At 37.3% G+C, this 20,111-nt stretch overlaps 2 protein-coding genes across 4 annotated transcripts in view; one reads left to right on the top strand and one right to left on the bottom strand.

Moving 5' to 3' along the window:
- CIP2A (cellular inhibitor of PP2A) overlaps positions 1-15,682 on the bottom strand; it is a 31,864-nt gene extending 16,182 nt beyond the window's left edge. Inside the window, exons 1-8 of the mRNA XM_034413090.3 lie at positions 15,341-15,682; positions 12,390-12,537; positions 10,260-10,372; positions 6,969-7,063; positions 5,598-5,694; positions 4,496-4,618; positions 3,750-3,895; positions 1,766-1,841 (exon numbers count right to left, since the gene is read on the bottom strand). Of these exons, the coding sequence (XP_034268981.2) occupies positions 1,766-1,841; positions 3,750-3,895; positions 4,496-4,618; positions 5,598-5,694; positions 6,969-7,063; positions 10,260-10,372; positions 12,390-12,537; positions 15,341-15,454 (912 nt within the window). The 5' untranslated portion in view covers positions 15,455-15,682. The remainder of the gene's footprint in view (positions 1-1,765; positions 1,842-3,749; positions 3,896-4,495; positions 4,619-5,597; positions 5,695-6,968; positions 7,064-10,259; positions 10,373-12,389; positions 12,538-15,340) is intronic.
- TRAT1 (T cell receptor associated transmembrane adaptor 1) overlaps positions 15,606-20,111 on the top strand; it is a 74,104-nt gene continuing 69,598 nt past the window's right edge. The window contains exon 1 of one of the 3 annotated variants that reach the window (XM_034413104.3): positions 15,606-15,909. In XM_034413104.3, coding sequence (XP_034268995.2) covers positions 15,900-15,909 — 10 coding nt within the window. In that variant the 5' untranslated portion in view covers positions 15,606-15,899. The remainder of the gene's footprint in view (positions 15,910-20,111) is intronic. The other 2 variants (XM_087894907.1, XM_060686308.2) reach the window with 2 other exon arrangements.

Consider the following 20,111-nt stretch of genomic DNA (forward strand, 5'->3'; position numbering starts at 1 on the left):
TACAAAGGGACATAGAAAAATAAACCACTCTTCTGATATTCAATTACTGAAAATAATTCCTTTCCCTTATCAATACAAGGATGCTATTATTCGAAGAATCATTGATGCCTGACCCTTCCATAATTTCCATCCAACCAATTTTGTCAAGCAGAGGAGATTTTGGTTGATGCTGTCAGTTTCTGTGAAATGGAACTGCTACTTGTATTGTAAAGGAACAATATGACCGAAGCAGTTGAAGAAGAAAAGGGGGAATTACTAGAGGAAGAAGAAATATGCAATGAAGGATTCACCTGGAACAAGTAAAACCAGAAAGGAAAATCTGCAGAGAGGATAACCGACGATAGCACTGATGACATAGAAAAGGAGCTAATTTAGAGGGACAGTGAGTAGAAAAATGTGACTTAGGCATCCAAAAGACAGCTATCTAGAAAAGCTATCATATTAAATTTAATAACTGGGTGGACAAAGAACTGAAATAGTTAAGGAACTGAAAGGCAGCTATGTAAATAAATGTATACCCAAATCTTGGAAAATCAGTGGTTTCAAGTTTTAAGAAATATAAAATATGATTGATGAATGAAGTTAATTCATCAGAAAATATTGTTTGATTAAAGAATATTTTTTTAAAAATTGAATGTTAATTCTTTCTTTGTGTGTGTGTGTGTCTAAACAACAGAGCTCTTTTTATGCAGTTCTTTTTTTATTTCACGTTAGCATAGGCAGGGAGATAGTAAAATTATACTATAGTTGAACTTGGGGGGCGGGGGGTAGACACTCCTGGCAACCGTCTGGACAGGTCCCAGCATGTTGTTGCCTGTTTCCTAGGGCTGAGACCATGAATGGTCCAAGGCCACCCCAGCTTGGCTTCATACCTAAAGCAGGACTAAAACTCATGATCATCTTGTTTTTAGTTTAATGTCTTAACCACCACACTAAGCTGGCTCTTTCATTGTTTTGTTTTGTTTTGTTTATTTTATTTAATTATTTTAGTCTGTCTATCTGTCTGTCTGTCTATCAAAATTAGGAACTGCCCATCTCCATCACAGAGCAACTCTGGGCAATGTACAATTAAAATATAAAAGTGTAAAGTTTGTATACATTTATATTAGGAGAAAAAACAGGATTAAAATAATTAAAATTAAAAAGATGAAGGGAGGCCTAACTAGTTCCATGGCTGCATGCTTGTCTGTGAGCTCCAAGAAAGTCAGCAGAGCCAGGTCTTCAGATATTTCTGAAAAGCCAGGAGAGTAAGGTCCAAGAGAACGTTCCAAAAAGTGGAGAAATAGTTTGAACTATTTTCTAAAATATGAAATTGGGAACTTTAAGGAGAGATTTAATTTTATCAAGGCTTTATAAATGTATGTAAATGGAAAACTTGTTTTCCTGATGTTAAGGAATGGATGCAAGTTATATTGTATATTTGTTATTAACTTTTGAAACATTTTGTATTCTAAAAATGAGAAATGGCGTAATATGTTTCTACATGGTCTAGGCGTTAAGATTAATAATTTAAGATTAATCTTAATAGAGTTAAGATTATTGATTTAAGATTAATCATAAATTGATATTACATGTTTGTTTTTATTAGTTTATTTTTCTTCATTAATATTAAACTTACTTTAAACATTTGAATTATGTAGATTTTGTAGATGTTATATAGATTCACTGATGTAACTTTTATTATTGTGGTTTACTGCATTTCGCCAATATAAAAAATTACTTCTCTTCACACACACTAACATATTATTGTGCATCTAGAAAGTACCTTTGCTGAAGAATCAGAATCTCTTCCATGAAGGAGGCCTATCACCTGATTAAGACAAGATGTAAAATGTTCATACCTATAGTTTTGAAGGAAAAAAGGAGTTTAAAAAATGTTGAAATTATGAAAATTTTGATAAGCAAAAATAAAAATTATTTGGTAAGGGATTTATCAAACACACACTTTACTATGTCTGTTTCTTGAACTTCTGCCCATGATACCAGCAGTTTTCTGATCCTGATCTGGATGCTTGACAACTGACTCACACTTATAACAGTTGCAGAATCCTGTGGTCACATAATCACCATTTGCAACTTCATTGCTATTTTCCACGAAGTTAATGGGGAAGCTGGAAGGCAAGGTTGGGTGTTGCTCTTGCTCTTCCCCCCCCCGAAGACACCCACTATGAAATACAAGATTGCATTGAATAGCGTGCTTGCGCCAAAGTGGCCTCTTTCCAGCTTACATGCACTTATGCAGTGCAACAGCCTCTCTCCCAGCATGTACACAGTAGCATGCTGGATACATGCTTGTGGCTGTGTGGCATGATCCCTGAAGCAGCTGTTCCAGAACTGATAGCCCCTTAGGGGACTGCAGTGTGATCCCAGTAATAGAGTGCCTTGCTTTGCTTCGTTCACATTAGCAAAGCAAAAGAAAGATTTTCGTTCCTGACTGTGCTTGCTGCAATCCCACAAGTGGCTGTCATTTTCAGAGTGGCTGCATTCAGGATTAGCTTGTGCGGTTATATGGTTAGATCCCAGAAGAGTCCACTTGGAAAATGACAGCCGCTTGTGGGATTGCCCTGTGGAGCCCAACAATCGAGAGGCTTGCTTTGCTTTGCTAACGTGAGCTCTGAAACATTCTGTAGCACTAGAACATTAGTAAAATAAATCAAACTGCTTTGTTGCTGCCATTTTCCAGCCAATCATAAATTGAAAACTATCGTGTTTGCCCCCCAAAAAGACCTAGACCAAAAATAAGCCCTAAATTGATTTTTACATATGCATCCTATGTAAGCCCTACACCAAAAATAAGCCCTAATTAAGACCATCCCACTCCGGGATGCATGGGGCGGGGTGAGGCGGGTAAAAATTAAGCTAGGGTGGGGATGGGGGATGAAGCTGACCTACTTACCTTCGGACAATTGCAGCCAGGCCTCGCACACCCCGACACCTGCCTTGCCAGCCCACTTCTTCTGCGACTGCAGAAGTAGTTCCTGAAGGGCTGATAGCGAAAATGAGGCCGGGGGCGACACACGCAAGTGAGGTGAATCAGTGAATGACACCCCCCCCTCCCCCAAAAAAAGACCTGGTGCCTTTTTTGGTAGCAAAAAAAATTATAAGATCGGGTCTTATTTTCGGGGAAACACAGGTATGTATACATATAGCCAGAGACTTCCTCTTATTCTGTTAATTCCACAATTCTCAGAATAGTAGAATTAGGCTGGCTGTTCATTAGTGCCTTGAGCAAAAATCAAGCATGTTCACATTTGGTAAATGAAAACCAAAGCTGTACATTAATCTGTTAATGGAGTAGAATAAAAAATATTTGAGACACTTATCAGCAAGATAAAAAGTCTGAAAGGAGGATGACCGTAACAGCTCATTCTGTTACAGCTTTTTCTTTAATTAAAACAAAGGACCCACATCTAAAATGGTGTATTTCACAATACACAATATTTTTTTATTAAAATTTTAGAAGAGACTAGCTGGATCTAACCCGATCTAGCCCGATTATTGACAAATCCTGACGGAGAATGATTCCTTATTACCTTACATTAAATAGAAATTAAAGCTATAGGACAGTATTATAGAATTCAAATCATATCTTAAGATCCAAAGAATCAAAGAAAAGATTGGAAAAATATAACAAATGAAATCATTCAGTAAGAATCAACTAGGAAAAATATTCACAGGAAATATAAAATGTATTTATATATAATTAGAGGGATGTAAAAAAAAAATATTATTTATTATGTAAAGCCTACTTGGTAAGATAATCTGCAATCTTGGGATTCTTCAGGAGATCCATAAGCAGATCCACAGAATATTTTCTTGTTAGTGTTCCATCACCATTCACAAGGATATTAAATATTAACTGGAAAGTCTGGTGAATATTTCTGGAATGAAACAGCTAAACAAACAAAACTGATTTACAATCATATGAATTTTACACTATAGCTTAAGTCAGTTGCATTCAATGGAAGGAAGGGGCTATCAGACTTTTGGTCTTGTGGAACTTCAAGTTGTCTTATTTAGGAGTCTATTTATCAAGCCTAATTTAGGACTCCAAATACTACACCTGTTTTTTTTTCTTACAATATATGAGATATGTACTGTTTGTGGGTATTTGTATCAATACTTTGTCACAGGCAAATCCTTATCTTGTATCTTTAGAACTTCCCACATCAAGACTCTCTTTAGGGAAGAAGGACTTATTTAGTCAACCAACCAGAACACACAATTTAGATCTCCAAGATTTCCAAAGGGTATTCCAAAGAATTTTCCAAAGCTCTGCCAGGCAATGCTCTGGGTTGTCCGATCAACGGCATCACTTAATAGGATTGTTGTTAAGGGATATTGTTATTATATTGTAACTTTTTTTAAAAAAAATGTTTCTTAAGGTAAGCTACTTAGAGCCATTGGAAATTAAGTGATGTAGAAACTATAGCAAATAAAGGGATAGATATATAAATACTATGCATAAGTTTCTTTTAAACTGAGTCAGGCTTACCTTTTCTCCAACTTCTTCATTTAATGTAAGACTTGATAATATTGAAAGTGCAAAAACAACCATTGTTAGACTACTGTGGGCCAAGAAACTGATCAGAGTGCGATAAAAACCTTTCACATTCGTCTAGTACAAAGAGAAAAAAAATCCTTTAAAAATGCAAAGAGATTAAAGGTGCAGCCTAATTCAATGCATTATATGCATTACAATAATTTTCCGTTAGTTGAAAAATGTACTCCTTAAAATCTTACAATTGAAATATCTAGTCAAAATGATTAAACATGCAACTATTTTAATTGCCCATCAAAGCACAAAAGTTGCACATAATCAGAGTGACAAATAATACTATACAATCCTAAATATATATATACCTAAATAATGTATAGGATATGACTGCCATATTTGTAAAACACTATGCTACCTACAATATACTGCACTGCTACATACATATCAGTATTACAGTTATATTTACAGTATAATTATAAAAAAATAACTTAATTAAGCAAATTATGTGGATAATCTTATTTAGGAACAAAACCTACAGACTTTGTAGTCATAAGATATAACATTCAACATTCATAACAATAAACATGCTCATTCTTTTAGCATTAATACTGGTCAACATTCTGAGATCTCTTAACTATGAAAAACTCAGTTTAAACTTTGATCAATTTCAATCACAGATCTTCACAGACTTCAAAGAGGTATTTTAGTTTACACAATCATTTAAGTAAGTAAGTAAACACAATTGGAAATGTATTAGGAAACGTTAACTGTATGTAAATATGTGGTCACAGATGTCTACATTCCATTTAATTATAATGAAGATGGATCTGATCCTTTCATAGTGGAACTACAGAATAGTAGAATAAAAGTTGATTGAACAAAGGAGAATCACTTTAGATAAAATATCTCTATTTTTGCACAATGAAATTGAATGAGAAAAAACAAAAAAAATTACACAAAAATAAAAGTTCACAAATTGAGCAAGCAATTGTTATGACCAATTCTTGTTTTACTGGACCAAAAGTACTTTGATTTCCAATTATTAAATTATGGAAGTAATATATTTTTAAAAAAGACTTCAATAAAGCAAAGTTCTTACCAATGACTTGATATATGTTTGAACAGTGAGATTATGTCGACAAAGATTTGCCAAAAGTCCTAGGCATGGTATAGTTAACTCATCTTCTGTAGACTGACTGAAGATTTTTTAAAAAGTCATTAAATATTTTCACATAATTCAATATTTGCTAATAAACTGATTTTACAAGTTAATCTTTATTCACTTTGCTATACAATATAGAAGACATTAATTTTAGTGTATACATAGATTTGTATCTATTAAGGCTTATATAGCTGAATGTAAATGTTAGTGATTTAAGGTAACATTAAAGAAAAATACCAAATTCAGCATTTAAACTATTCAAATTACTTTATTAATCAATAAAAAGAGAAAAATAAGGCGACTGACAGCTGGTTGAGAAGAGATTGCCTATAATTATGTGGTCAACAGTAAAGTGCTAAAACTACTTGTGAATGCTGGCTACATTCTCATAAATACCACTTCACTATGAAAGATACTTGGATGCATTGAATACTAGCAGATCTATTCTACTAAATGTTCAGGACAAACCACTTCTACAATAACTATAGGTTGCTTATATACTACCATCAAGGACAACTGTCTCCTATTGTATATTCTACAGGATAACTGTTTGGGTTATCCTATTATGTTATGCAGTAACAGCTGACCAAACAAAAATGCATTTCTGTGGCACAGTCTCATAACCTGTAGAGATTCAAAACCTTCTTGGAATTTGTCTATGGAGAATCTCAATCATCCAAGTCATGGTTGTCACAAAGGTGTTTTTTCAGGAGACCACTGGACTTTCTTGTTTTTCTTTGAAGATGTTTCGCTTCTCATCCAAGAAGCTTCTTCAACTTCTGCTTCTTCAGGAAATTTTAAATCCAGTAACATGTTTCCAATAGGCAATCCCTACAATCAAATATCTAGGGGACATATGGTGAAGTTCCTAGTTTAAGATTACCCACCAAGGTGAGCATAAAATAATGCTTGAAACTCTCATGGCAGGAATGGCAAGAATTTTAGCAATCAAGTATTATTCTAAAGCTTTAGGTAAGCTTTGTATGTTCAAAATCTTCATATGTGATAGACCACACTGATAGTAACCGTGAGAATGCTCAAAGGAAAGCAGGGATTAATATACAAGGATAAAGTATCTTCTCTTTTTTGCACTAGTGTGGCAGGAACATTTCCAACTAGAAAGCCTAGTTTAAACTTCTAGAAAACAGTCCAATATGTCTCCAAATTTAAACTCAGTTGTCACATATTTCCATGCATCTCAAGACTGCATAGGGTTAAAGTACACAGAATAACTGAATTGAAACATTCAGGGATATAAATATACCTACAACTGCCGATTTAATTAACTATTGCATTTAAGAAACTTACATGCGAAGCATTAAGAAAGAAATTAAGTCTTCAATATTAGCACTGGCTTGCAATATTCTTGCATTGTACGTCAATTTCTGTAGCAGTTGAATACTCTGTTAAAAAAAAGAAAATCAATGAAAGTATAACTGTTTGCATTAATTTATCTGCGTTTATTTTTCAGATCCATAATCAGATAATATATTATACTATTTTGGTTTTAAATTTTAAATATTTTGTTTTTACCATGGATATTTTATTTAAATGTTTGTAATTGTTGTAAATGGCCAAGTTTCTTAAAATTGTGGTGGATATAATAAAATAATTCAATTGAAGTGGTATTAAAATTGTAACTACTGATTGCTTTTTTTAAAAAAAAATCAGTTTATTTAAACAAAACCAAAATAACTATGAAATTCAATTCTCAGAGGGCAATGTCAAGCAAATATTCTTGCTTGATAAATCCATCTGTTTTCTCTCAACAGGTTTGGTCAATAGAATGTTGATCTGAGTAATGTTTAAGGAGAGATTTATTATTATTACTGTTGTCCATTATTTCACATATCAGTTAATGTAAAACTTTATGATATAGCTGATGGAGCATACATTTCTTTTATTGGACAAGTGTAGCCCAACATCTGACGGCTGTAGCCAGGGGGACCTTTTATCAGGTTCGCCCGATTCGCCAGTTGCGGCCCTTCCTAGATCGGGATTCCTTGTGCATAGTCACTCATGCCCTCATCACCTCTCGCCTGGACTACGACAATGCTCTCTACATGGGGCTCCCCTTGAAGAGCACCCGGAGACTCCAGCTGGTCCAGAATGCAGCCGCGCAGGTAGTTACAGGAGCTGCATGGCGCTCCCACATAACACCTCTCCTGCGTGAGCTGCACTGGCTCCCAGTGGTTTTCCGGGTGCGCTTCAAGGTGTTGGTTATCACCTTTAAAGCACTCCATGGCATTGGACCTGTATATCTTCGAGACCGCCTGCTGCCACCAATGGCCTCCCACCGACCTGTGCACTCCCACAGAGAGGGCCTCCTCAGGGTGCCATCGGCCAAACAATGTAGACTGGTGGCCCCCAGGGGGAGGGCCTTCTCTGTGGGGGCACCTACCCTCTGGAATCAACTGCCCCCAGAGATACGAAGAATTCAAGACCTCGGTGCCTTCCACCGTGCCCTGAAGACCTTTCTTTTTCAGCAAGCCAGGCTGGCTTAACACTTTTTTAAAAATGTTTTTAATAGCTTTGTTATTGTTCTTTTAATTTTGGGGCCAAACATATATATATCTTTTTAAAATAGTTTTAATGTTTGTATTTATGTTTTTACTTTGGCTGTACACCGCCCTGAGTCCTTCGGGAGAAGGACGGTATATAAATTTGAAAAATAAATAAATAAATAAATAAATAAATAAAACATAGGTCCAGAGTTGTCATAAAATTCTTCTATTTAAATAGGAGAACATTTTATTCTTCCAGCTTTCAATGTTTTTCTTGGTTCAGGTCATCTCTAGGCTTCTTTATTAAGTTTATATTTTTACAATGTAATATTTTATAAACTGTCTAGCCAAATTTATAAGAGGAATACTTGCAGTTCCAACTATAAGCAGATATGGTTATTGTGATGCCAGAAACTGTCTATTTCCTTAATTGCTGATTAAAATTGATTTCTTTTCTTCTATGGGTCTGGCTTGATTAGTTCTCAGAGTTTGTTTTAAATCAACCTGGCTAACAAAAGCTATTAGCAAACTCCAGTCCTTTTTTGACTCTTTTAAAAGCCTATGTCCATTAGGGTTGAAAATGTCCGGAGTTATCTTAAACAATGTATCTGAGATAGTGATTTTTCATCCCAGTTTAAGCCTAGCATCTAATCCTACAGTTAAACCCTCAATTCTTCTCAAATGGGCATGTGCCATCATCTTATCTCTCTTCAACCTGGTCTGAATTCTGAAATTCTATCGCGCTTACATCTTGACCAGGTTGAGGTCAGTTCTGCAGTTCTGTATATAAACATGCCTTTTTAGCAACATTATGCCTGTGTGAATATGACTCTATGAAAAGCCTAAGCCATTTGCTCCTTTGCTATACTGGTAATCTCAAAAGATATATATTTATCCCTTTTTTTAAAAAAATGAGTCTGGTAGACAGTATGTTTATCTGTCATTGCTTCTATCTGATCAGAACTCTGTCATATTTTCCAGGTTGGCCAATTTTGTGCTATTATTTGTTGTCCTAATTATATACTGTCCTATTTATAGTTAAAGTTTAGCAGATTTTTTTGTGATTGCCACTGCTAAATGTACCACAGTTCTATAATAATGTATTTTATATCATTTCATTTCATTTATATCTTTTTAAAGTTTTGTTAATAATAATTACAAATCATCTGTGAGAAATAGAATTATTCCTGTAAAGAACATAGCCTAAGTAACTCCATATTTACGCTTCTCATGACCTAAATTAACCCTAAGATAATTAGCTGTGTAAGGAATTAAGAAAGGGAAAGTATGTATGACACCTTTTCTGAGAAAACAAAAGCCATAAATGTGGTTAGTACATTCTGAGTTGGGTCAGGCTGACCGAAGCTTATTTTAATAGTAAGAAGGAAGCTACCACGTTTCAATTAATTGTTTTGTTAAGGACATGTGGGAAGGGTATTTCCATTGGTGATTACTAATCTGGGAATATGATGCTGAAGCCAAAACTTTATGTAACGTCCTATAAACAATGATAGGAGGGGGCTTTGGGGGCATTTTAATTGTTTTGCTGATTGTTCGAAAATGCATTTAAACCATGTATTCGGACCTGTAAGATGTTCTCTCTCTTTCATGGGAGAACCCTTTTGCAAAAGCTTATGATATAGATATAGATAGATAGATAGATAGATAGATAGATAGATAGATAGATAGATAGATAGATAACTCTAATAAATCTGCTTTTTAATTGTTCATGGTCTCCTCATTACTTTCTACGAGGTTTGTTTTTTTTAAATCTCACAAGGCCATAAGGGTTTGATTGGATTGGATGTAGTAGTTTTTAGATAAAAATATAAGAAGCAATCAAATTGTGCTTCTAAACTATATAAATTAAAATTTATATTTCTGATAGAAATTGTGTAAATACTAATATACATTGTTCTGAGCTTTCTAGTATTTGTATTTCAGCATAGTTTGACTGCTAAGCAGACAGGTTCTGGCAACAACTTACATAAAAGACCATTGGCTGCCAATAATTTAAATGCCACTAAAATAATAATAATAACAATAAATAAATGTTATAATAATTTCTTACATATAAAGCATTACATTCTCTTACTTGCAATATTACTGGCTCAATAGGATTTGTAGAACTTCGAAGAATTACACTTGCAAGGGCACCACACAGACTGTAAGCATTCTGAAGGGCTTCTCTAGTCTCATTATCTAGAACTATAAGTAACATATATGCAATAAATGTATCATTAACACTGTAAGAAATATATTCAGAAAAACTGAAAAAATTGGAACATCTTTCAGAAATGATAAACCTCCACAAAACCATTTTTTTTAAACTTTTCCATACCCAGTTCCATCTTAATCCTAACTATTGTACATATAAATATAGGTAGTCCTTGACATATGACCATTTGTTCAATCACCATTTAAAATTATGGTAGTATAGAAAAGGTGTCTACAATCAGTACTCGCACTTACAACTGACACAGTATCTCCATGATTATATGATCAAAATTCAAGCACTTAGCAACTGGCATGTATTTATATGATAATTGCACCTTCCCAGGGCACTTCCAACAAGCAAAGTCAATGGGGGAAACTGGATTAGCTGAACAACTGAGCAAAAAAGTTAATAAAATCAGACACAACTCACTTAATCGCATCACTTAGTAACAGAACTTCCAGTACCAATTGTGGTTGTATGCAGGGATAAAATGCTCCCGGTTCGGACCGGATCACCCAATCCGGTAGCGATGGAGGCGGGTGGTTCGGAGAACTGGTAGCAAAAATCCCTGCCCCTCCATACCCAGCTGAGCCGCACAATCATCAGAGGCTTTTTTTTTTACTTTTAAAAGCATTTTTTCTACAACCTCTTTGGCCGAAAAAATGCTTTTAAAAGTAAAAAAAAAAGCTTCTGATGATCGCGTGGCTCAGCTGGGATCCTCAAAGGCTTTTAAATGCATTTTTTCTACAACTTCTGAAGAGGTTGTAGAAAAAATACTTTTAAAAGCCTCTGAGGATCCCAGCTGAGTTGCCTGATCGGCAGAGGCTTTTTTCCTTTTAAAGGCCTCTGAGGATCCAAGCTCAGTTGCCTGATCGGCAGAGGCTTTTTTCCTTTTAAATGCCTCTGAGGATCCAAGCTCAGTTGCCTGATCGGCAGAGGCTTTTTTCCTTTTAAATGCCTCTGAGGATCCAAGCTCAGTTGCCTGATCGGCAGAGGCTTTTTTCCTTTTAAAAGCCTCTGAGGATCCCAGCTGAGTTGCCTGATCGGCAGAGGCTTTTTTCCTTTTAAATGCCTCTGAGGATCCAAGCTCAGTTGCCTGATCGGCAGAGGCTTTTTTCCTTTTAAATGCCTCTGAGGATCCAAGCTCAGTTGCCTGATCGGCAGAGGCTTTTTTCCTTTTAAATGCCTCTGAGGATCCAAGCTCAGTTGCCTGATCGGCAGAGGCTTTTTTCCTTTTAAATGCCTCTGACGATCCAAGCTGAGTTGCCTGATCATCAGAGGCATTTAAAAGAAAAAAAGCCTCTGCCGATCAGGCAACTCAGCTGGGATCGTCAGAGCCTTTTGAAAGCATTTTTTATAACCTCTGCACCGAAGAGGTTGTAGAAAAAATGGTTTTAAAAGTAAAAAAAATTAAAAAAAAATGGCCAGCCACCCAGTCACATTACACCCCCGCCCCCAACCAAGCCATGCCTACAGAACCGGTAGTAACAAATTTTAGATTTCACCACTGGTTGTATGTCAAAGACAACCTGTATACATATATTCAAAATACAAACTAACTAAATTTAGCAAACTGAAAACATTTCAACTGTTTTTCTATCTCAGATTTTATATTTTGGAGATAATTCATTTCTGATGGAAGTATCATAATCACTTGTTTACATATTCCACAATTTGTCATATCTGCAAAGAAATAAATGAGGTTGTACAGAATATGATACAAATAGTATAGTATATTTCATGCTAATTATCACTTTTTACTTTGTTATTATTTTACAAATATTAAACTGTTCTGCTCCAGACCCTTGCAATAAATTATTTTTTAAAAATCCTCAGTCAAGGAAGTATGATTCTAATAACAAGTGAACTCCTCTTTAATTAAAAATTTAATAGGACATCAGCCTATTTAAAAAAGAAAGAAATCAGAGCTATCAATAAGATTATATCACATATATTCCCAGCTATAAAATAACTTGTATGTGCAACTCAAATACATTTAAAACTTACCTAACTTAGAAAGCAAGCCTACAACATTCAAGGTTAATGGAGGGCTTAGATTTGGGTCCTCAATAAGTTCTACTAAGCAATTGAGGCATTCACTTGGTAAAATATGGTTTGATGCAAAAAATTTTGTCAATTTCAATCCTGAGATAACCTGAAAAGAAAAATTGTAAGGGTATGTCTATGAAGTCTCCACAAGTCAAGTTAACTTGAGACAGTCTACTTTTTCTTTGATTTTCCAATTACTGGTATATTAACTTGTTGAAATTTTTTTCTTCTGTAGCAACATCGTTGAAGCAACGTGTGCTTTAAAACTACAATAGGAGGTTTATTGGATGCAAATCACAATATGCAGAAATAAATCAATTAATCCCTATATCACAGATTTTTTTTTGTCCTTGTCACCTTGAAAATAGGGGCCCAATTGCCTTAAATGCTGCCCATTTATCTTGAGGTAGGATGGGCAGTCTATACATTTTATAAATAAATAAAGACAATATTATCCTCATCATTACATATTTTAAGAAATTTTCAAACAACTATAGAAGACAGAACTTGCAAAACATCTCTGTAATAAACATACCTGTATTTCCTGTATACCTGTATTTCACTGGACTAGTATCAGTTTATTAACAAGTCAGGTTATGTATAACTGTGACCTTGTAGCTCTTCTGCACAGAGCATTAAAGTACAAATATGCAGTTTGGAAACCAGCATAAAAATAACTCAACTCAACTCAAAGACTGATCAAACTTTAGACTCATATTTTGCATTGACAGTGAAGTGCTAGAAGCCTGGGGTAGAAGAAAGCTACGTGGGAAAACAACTCCCTTGATGCCAGCTGCTGGAAGTAACATAGTTGTGATTCAACAAGTGGTACCAAGACACTATTCTCTCCTTCTTGTTTTCCCCCCCTTTCTCACCCAACTCATAGTATGAGAATCAAAACAGAAAGGTTCTTATTTCTTTTGCCATGGTAGAAAGCATAAGCAAAGTGGATAAGAGAAGGACGGGAAGTGGGTCTTGTCACCTTCCCCGCAGAAGTACAGACCAGTTTCAGCAGGGTTATTTCTTATTAGAGGGAGAGAAGAAAGTAACACTCCCTCCACCCCACCTCTACCACAGGTGCAGATTGCAGAGTCCGAGCACTACTGCAGCCAGTTAGTGGTTGATCTGTTTCTCCTCCCCCACTTGCGGTATGACTTATACCCCAACAAAAACATCTATCAAGAGACATTTGTTTAAACACTTATGTGCTTTGATATAATTTATCCCCATCCATTTTTGTTCTTTCAGGCAGAATAGGGAAATTCTAAGGGAATTTTCACTCAAAGGTTTACAAGCAGTGGTGGGTTGTCCCCGGTTCGTACTGGTTCTATAGAACCGGTAGTAAAACTGGCGGGAGGCTCCGCCCACTGACCCTGATGTCATTAAAACGCTTCTGCGCATGCCCCATTGCAAACTGGTAGTAAAGGTAAGTAGAACCCACCCGTTTACAGATGGACTTATCAGTCTTATCTCATAGGTGAGACAACAAACCTTCGGCTTGGAATCTTTGAGAAAGAATATTAAACAGATTATAAAGAACTGTTTCCTGTATTCTATAATAAGTATTGTAAGGACTAAATATCTAGTTTCAGAGATTTCATAACCCATCTTCATTTCTTTGGCTTAAATCCAAGCATTATTACCTTGCCTTTGTATTTATTTTTATAAATAAATCAAGGTCAGTCAAGGTGGAAAACATACCTAATATTCCTAACTCTCCTATTTTCAATCCTGTGAGTTGGGTTGGTCTGTTACTGATCTGAATTATGTAAGGGGCTTGAGAAAGCCTGCACTTGGTGTGCGTGTAGCTGGCATATCTGCAGGGAGGATCCCATAACATAATAGTAGAGATACAGAGATGAAAGAGCCACTTCTATTCCATTCATCTTCAGCAGGGAAAAGAAACTGATCAGCCACTAGGTCGACTGGCGGCCCCTAGGGGGAGAGCCTTCTCTGTGGGGGCACCTACTATCTGGAATGAGCTCCCCCCAGAGATACGGAGGATCCCGGATCTGCGCACCTTCCGCCGCGCTGTGAAGACCTTTTTATTCCATCAGGCGGGCTTGGCCTAATCTCTTCCCTTTTTAAATATCTAAATTTTAATCTATTTTTAAATTATTGGGGTGTTTTAATTTGTCTGGGCCAAAATGATTTAATTTGATTTTATCTGGTTTTTAAATTTTGTGTATCTATGTATTTTATTGTTGGCTGTTCACCGCCCTGAGTCCTTCGGGAGTAGGGTGGTATACAAATCAAATAAACTAAACTAGGGAGGGAGGGGTCTTTTTTAATGGCAGAACACTAGTCCTAGCTCCCACTTTCTCTCCATGGGTTGGCAAGAAAAGCGAGAGCAATGGCTTTCTGGCACAAGGGGAAATACCACCACCTATGGTCCAAAGATAAATATCAGTGGCTGTGGCCCCGGATGCATGAACCACAGTAGCTCTCACCGACCAACAGCCGCAAGATCAGGGCCATGTCCCCAAACGGATTTGGGGGTGGCTTCTTTGCCTGTTCCGATAGGGGCTGACATGTGCCACTGCCAAAACAAAATAATGGCAGGGGCTGCCTACATAAAGAGCCAGTTAAGGATCAGTTGAGGACGGCGTCCTACATTCAGTTCTTCAACGATTACTGGAGGTTTTTTGCGCTAGGAGCGATCAGGACCCAACATATTCGCCCTTAACCACTTCGTTTATATATGGATCTTCTGCATATCTTTCGCAAAAACGGGGCAGTAGTGGGGGAATTGTGACTGAAAAGCTTCGATAGCGCTGAGGCAGCAGCGGGCCAGTTATTTGAACGCGCCTTCTTTCTCTACCTATTTCTACTACAAAATATCTGAAAGGGAAAGTGGGGGGAGGGGGGGGAAGCTTTGAACCTGGTGGTCTACCGAGACTGTCTCTCACCTCTAAACTCCGCTGAAGCAGCGCTGCGTTGGGCTGGGTGCGGGCAGCTCGGTATTGAGAAGCCGCCAAGAGCAGAGACTTCATACAGGCCGAGGCGTCCATGGCCTCAACCATCCGTAAAGTCGGCCAGAGACAGTGTCAGCCCTCACCTCGCGAAATTCAAAAGTTTGTATTTGGCGCCTTGGCCGCCATTTTGCCCCTGTTGCTCCAGTGAAGGAAAGCCTCCGGAGTTGGGCGGAAGCCTCCGCCGCTCTAGGAAGCTCGCTTGCATGCTGGGAACCAGCGACAAGGATCTCAGCGGGGAGGTTCTGTTCGCTCCGGGCTCGGAGCTCGACCGCTTTCATCCACTCCAGCCCGTGTGAAATGTGGCCAGGCGTAGTTGAGGCCAGTGTGTGGGATGGCTATTTTTTGCTTTCAACCAACGGCTTTCGTAAAGTTCCGGCCGCGAAAAACCCACAGAAGTCAGAGGGAAACCGCGTCCGTTTCTCAAAGCGTGTTCGAGAGAAGGAGCTTTGGGCAAAGCTCTGCAGGGAGGGGTGATTAGACAAGGCGTTGTAGAATGCAAGCAGGTAAGAATAGGAGGAGGGGAAAGCCAGGCTGAATTGTCATTCAATTCAAACCTTTATTGTCAGAGTGCAACATGTGTACAATGAGATGGGCTGAGCCTCGCTTCGTGCACCCCCCCCCATACAACTTACAGTGAAAGACAGTCAAAAAAAAAAATCCCTAACCCAGTGAATCCTACTAACAAGCACACAATCCTACTGCACCATGTGAACTTATTGCACATCGCGCCCGCCCCGCAAGTCAATGGTACTATGTTGTTGTAAAGTTATTTTCCATTCAGAAGCCTGACAGCTCATGGATAAAAACTGTTCTTCAGCCTATTTGTGCGGCTGCCTATGCTTCTATATCTCCTTTCCGACAGCAGGAGAATAAAGAAGTGCTGACCAGGATGTGAGTCGTCCCTGAGTCCCTTGGAAGTTGGGCGGCATAGAAATGCGACTAAATAAATAAATTTTCCTTGCTCTTCTAAGGCAGCGAGCCTTAGCGATGTCATCTATGGATATCGGGACAGCCCACAATGTTTTGTGCTGTGCACCCTTTGTAATGTCTTTCAATCCACAGCTGTCAGGCCGGCATACCACACTAATGGAATGAGTGAGGATGCTTTTTATTGTGGATGGGTAAAAGGGAGGTCGTCAGTTGTTGTTCCACTTTGTTTTTTTGCAAGACCCTGAGGAAGTGGAGTCTCTGTTGGGCCTTTTTGGTCATCTGGGTCGTGTTGATCTTCCAGGTAAGATCTTCGTCAAGGTAGACTCCCAGGAATTTAAAGGAAGAAACTCTCTCCACACAGCCCGTTACCTCAAACCCGTGATGGTGAACCTATGGCACGCATGGCAGAGGTGGCATGCAGAGCCCTCTCTGCTAACACATGTGCTGTTTGCCCCGGTCAGATCTCCATGGCGTTTCTTTCATGAGCTTTTGTTTCCCTGCAAACGACGAAACAGAAGCTCACGAAAGAAAAAGATCTTACCTATTGCTGCGCTGCCGGTGTTGGGATGCCTTGCTTCCCGCTGTCCAGCTGGTCTTCGGGTCTCTGCTGCACATGTGCGCATGTCTGCACATTTGCGCATGCATGTCCGTGTGTTTGCATGCACGCACGCACCTTTCAGTTCGGGCATGCATGCGCAGTTTGGGCACTTGGTGTCTTAAAGGATTGCTATCACTGCTCCAAACAGTAATGAGTTTACTCTCGTTTTCAGAAGGAAAGGGTTGCGGTGACTTTGATCTCATTTTGTTCTGAGTTCCCCTCAAGTTTAATCTTCCCTAAGGCAAAGTGATCTGAGTTTTCATCGAGGATTGAATAGGGAGAGGGAGGGATTTAGTCCTCAATTCTATTCTCATCCAGAAGTCCAGCTATGCTTGTGTCTAAAAATGCTTTGACAATCCATAAAAAATGCAAGGCATCAAACATCAATCCACCAAAAGATCCATGACCTATAAACAGCAGAAATTCGGCATTTCTAAGCTGCACTGGTTGCCTGGTTTTGCTGATGCACTTTTCTGTGACCACCAGAAACAGTACTGTATGATAATTTACCAGATTATAATGGTAATTTGTCAAAGAGAGATTTAAAATTAAGAGAATAACAGTGTTGCAAGGAACCTTGGATGTCTTCTAGTCCAATCCCTTGCTCAGGCAGCTAACATTATTATTCTAATTGGCTCTTGTGTTTGTATTTTCCACACAAATGATATATGGATGCTGAGTCCATGGTATTCAATAGTTTATTAGTTGACAGATGGTCATTTCTGCATGGTGTTGATATGTTATTGTTTCTGAAGTTTCTTAATTTAGAACACTTAAGCTCCTTAGGATCCATACTCTGGAACTATCCATCCAATTTTTTTTTTTTATTTTGCCAGGGTTTAGAATCAGTTTACATCATCCACTATAGAAGGGCTGTCAAAGTCAGGTCACTGTGGTGTCACATGGCGCATTGGAATTTTTTACCCTTCACTAAACCGGCCGTGGGCGTGGCCAGTGTGTGACGCATCTGGCCCGTGGGCTGGGAGTTTGATAGCCCTGCACTATAGAATTGCTATTGTTCATTTAAGATCACACCATCTTGTAAAAATGTATCCACAATTTTCTGATTCCATCCAGTTGCACCACAGGCTAGTTAGAATAAGACAACATGGGCAGGGATTATTTGTTTGTTTGTTTGTTTGTTTGTTTGTTTGTTTTTAAATTTGTATACTGCCCTTCTCCCTGAGGACTCAGGGTGGTGAACAGCCAAGTAAAAACATAAACTACAAACATTAAAATACAATTAAAAAGATATATATAAATTTGGCCCCATGATTAAAACCAATAACAGACAATTAAAAACATTTTAAAAAGTGTTAGGCCAACCTGGCTTGCTGGATAAAGAAGGTTTTAAGGGCACGGCGGAAGGCACCGAGGTCTTGGATTCTCCTTATCTCTGGGAGATAAGGAGAATCCAATGACTAACCCTAACTCTTAAACTGAAAGTGATCCCTTATTTTTAGCAAAATTATGTACCAGATATGCTCAGTGCCTCTGTATGTAATGTGTCAAAATCAGTGTTCCAGTTGAATGAACACAGGTGATTCATCTTCAAAAAATCTCACAAATCTGTTGTGACACATAATTTTTCAGTTCTATAAATGTTTCCAGACAACTTAATAAGACAGGCTATTGAGGATAGGGAAAAGAACAATTACTGTACCGCGTGTGTCTTAATATCATAAAATAAGTCAACAAAAATTTTTGTGTGTTTGTGTGTACATGTCTTTATAATGATGAAATAATACTCATAGTTGGGAAATGGAACACACTGGCTAACAACTCTTTAGCAGTTGTCACATGCTGAACTAAGTTTCAGACAGCTATTGTTTACTGACGACATTGGAAACCACTCCAGCAGTCTTGCTGTCCCCTCACTTTTTCCTTTCCATTCTTTTCTAGTTGCTTGTCAGATCTGTAGTATAAGGAGGTACTTTTGGTCCCACTTTGAGCAGTCTCTTTCAGCCTAGCAATTTTTGAATGCTGAGATTTTTCATTTTGCCATTCAGACTGTTTGCAGAGTTTGAAAGATCTAACTATCCCCTCACTGCATCAATTGACACAACTTTTTGTTCTAGCAAGATAATGAAAAAATGGCTGGATCTGTCATGTGGTTGTAATTTATTTTTTATCCTCTCAGACTTCAACTCCATGTCTGCCTTTTTCATTTTTTTCTCTAGATGAAAGGGAAATATTAGAAATCCATGATAACAGGATCATTGTTACCATTATTTAGACAGATTTGGAAGTGGGGCTTGCTATTTCTAATCCACTTTATATCCCTTCTTCCCATTTGTGCCATGAATTAACAGTGGTCACTTTTTCATATGAATTCACTGCCTCATCTAAGAGAGTTAGTAATTCCTGGACAGATTACATGATGAGTTAATTGAAGCCCACCTCACAATTTAATTAAATAAGTGGTAAATTGAAGATGATATCTGCTCACGGCAGTTGTAGATGTGTGGCATATCTTACTGATGGTTACAAAATATTTGTTATTTTAGAAGAACCTTAGGTTTACTTGCATAGTAAACCTAGTATGCACATAGTAACTATTTGACAAATTCCATGTATATATTTTATTATATGCATTAGGACCATTTTCTTCATATATTAATGACAACTTTTTATAGAATAAAGCAAATAACAGCAAATGTTTCTGCTGTTATTTCCTGTGACACAGATGATTTACGAAAACCTTACATACCGGCTGATACTATCAACCAATGTGAAAGTGTTAAATCCTGTGTAATGGAAATAATTAATTTTCGAAAAGCTTCTGTCTTTTTATATACATAAAACTTAAATTGAAAAACAATCAAAATAAATTAAAAACAATCAAAAATATACCCAGCTAAATGTTATCATCAACATAGATCACTAGCTATTTGAAATGGAAGTGATATAACAATAGCATAGTATGTTCTATTACATATTAGGTGAAGGAGGGTAAAGAGGCTTAGGGATCAAGTCCCATGAGAAAAGATTCAAACATTTATTGCACACAAGAAAACAAGATAGGATTTTATGAGATATGCTAAAATGCATTATTTTGTTTTATATTGTTCCAAAGTTTAAGATTTGAAGCAATGGATTGTACTTCTAAGAAAAATAATTCAAAATTAACAGTTGGAAGAATTTCTCGATAGTATAAACTGATAAGAGAGTTCTTAA

Source organism: Pantherophis guttatus, chromosome 5 (assembly GCF_059756535.1).
Source record: "Pantherophis guttatus breed Tessera chromosome 5, ASM5975653v1, whole genome shotgun sequence".
Taxonomy (NCBI): domain Eukaryota; kingdom Metazoa; phylum Chordata; class Lepidosauria; order Squamata; family Colubridae; genus Pantherophis; species Pantherophis guttatus.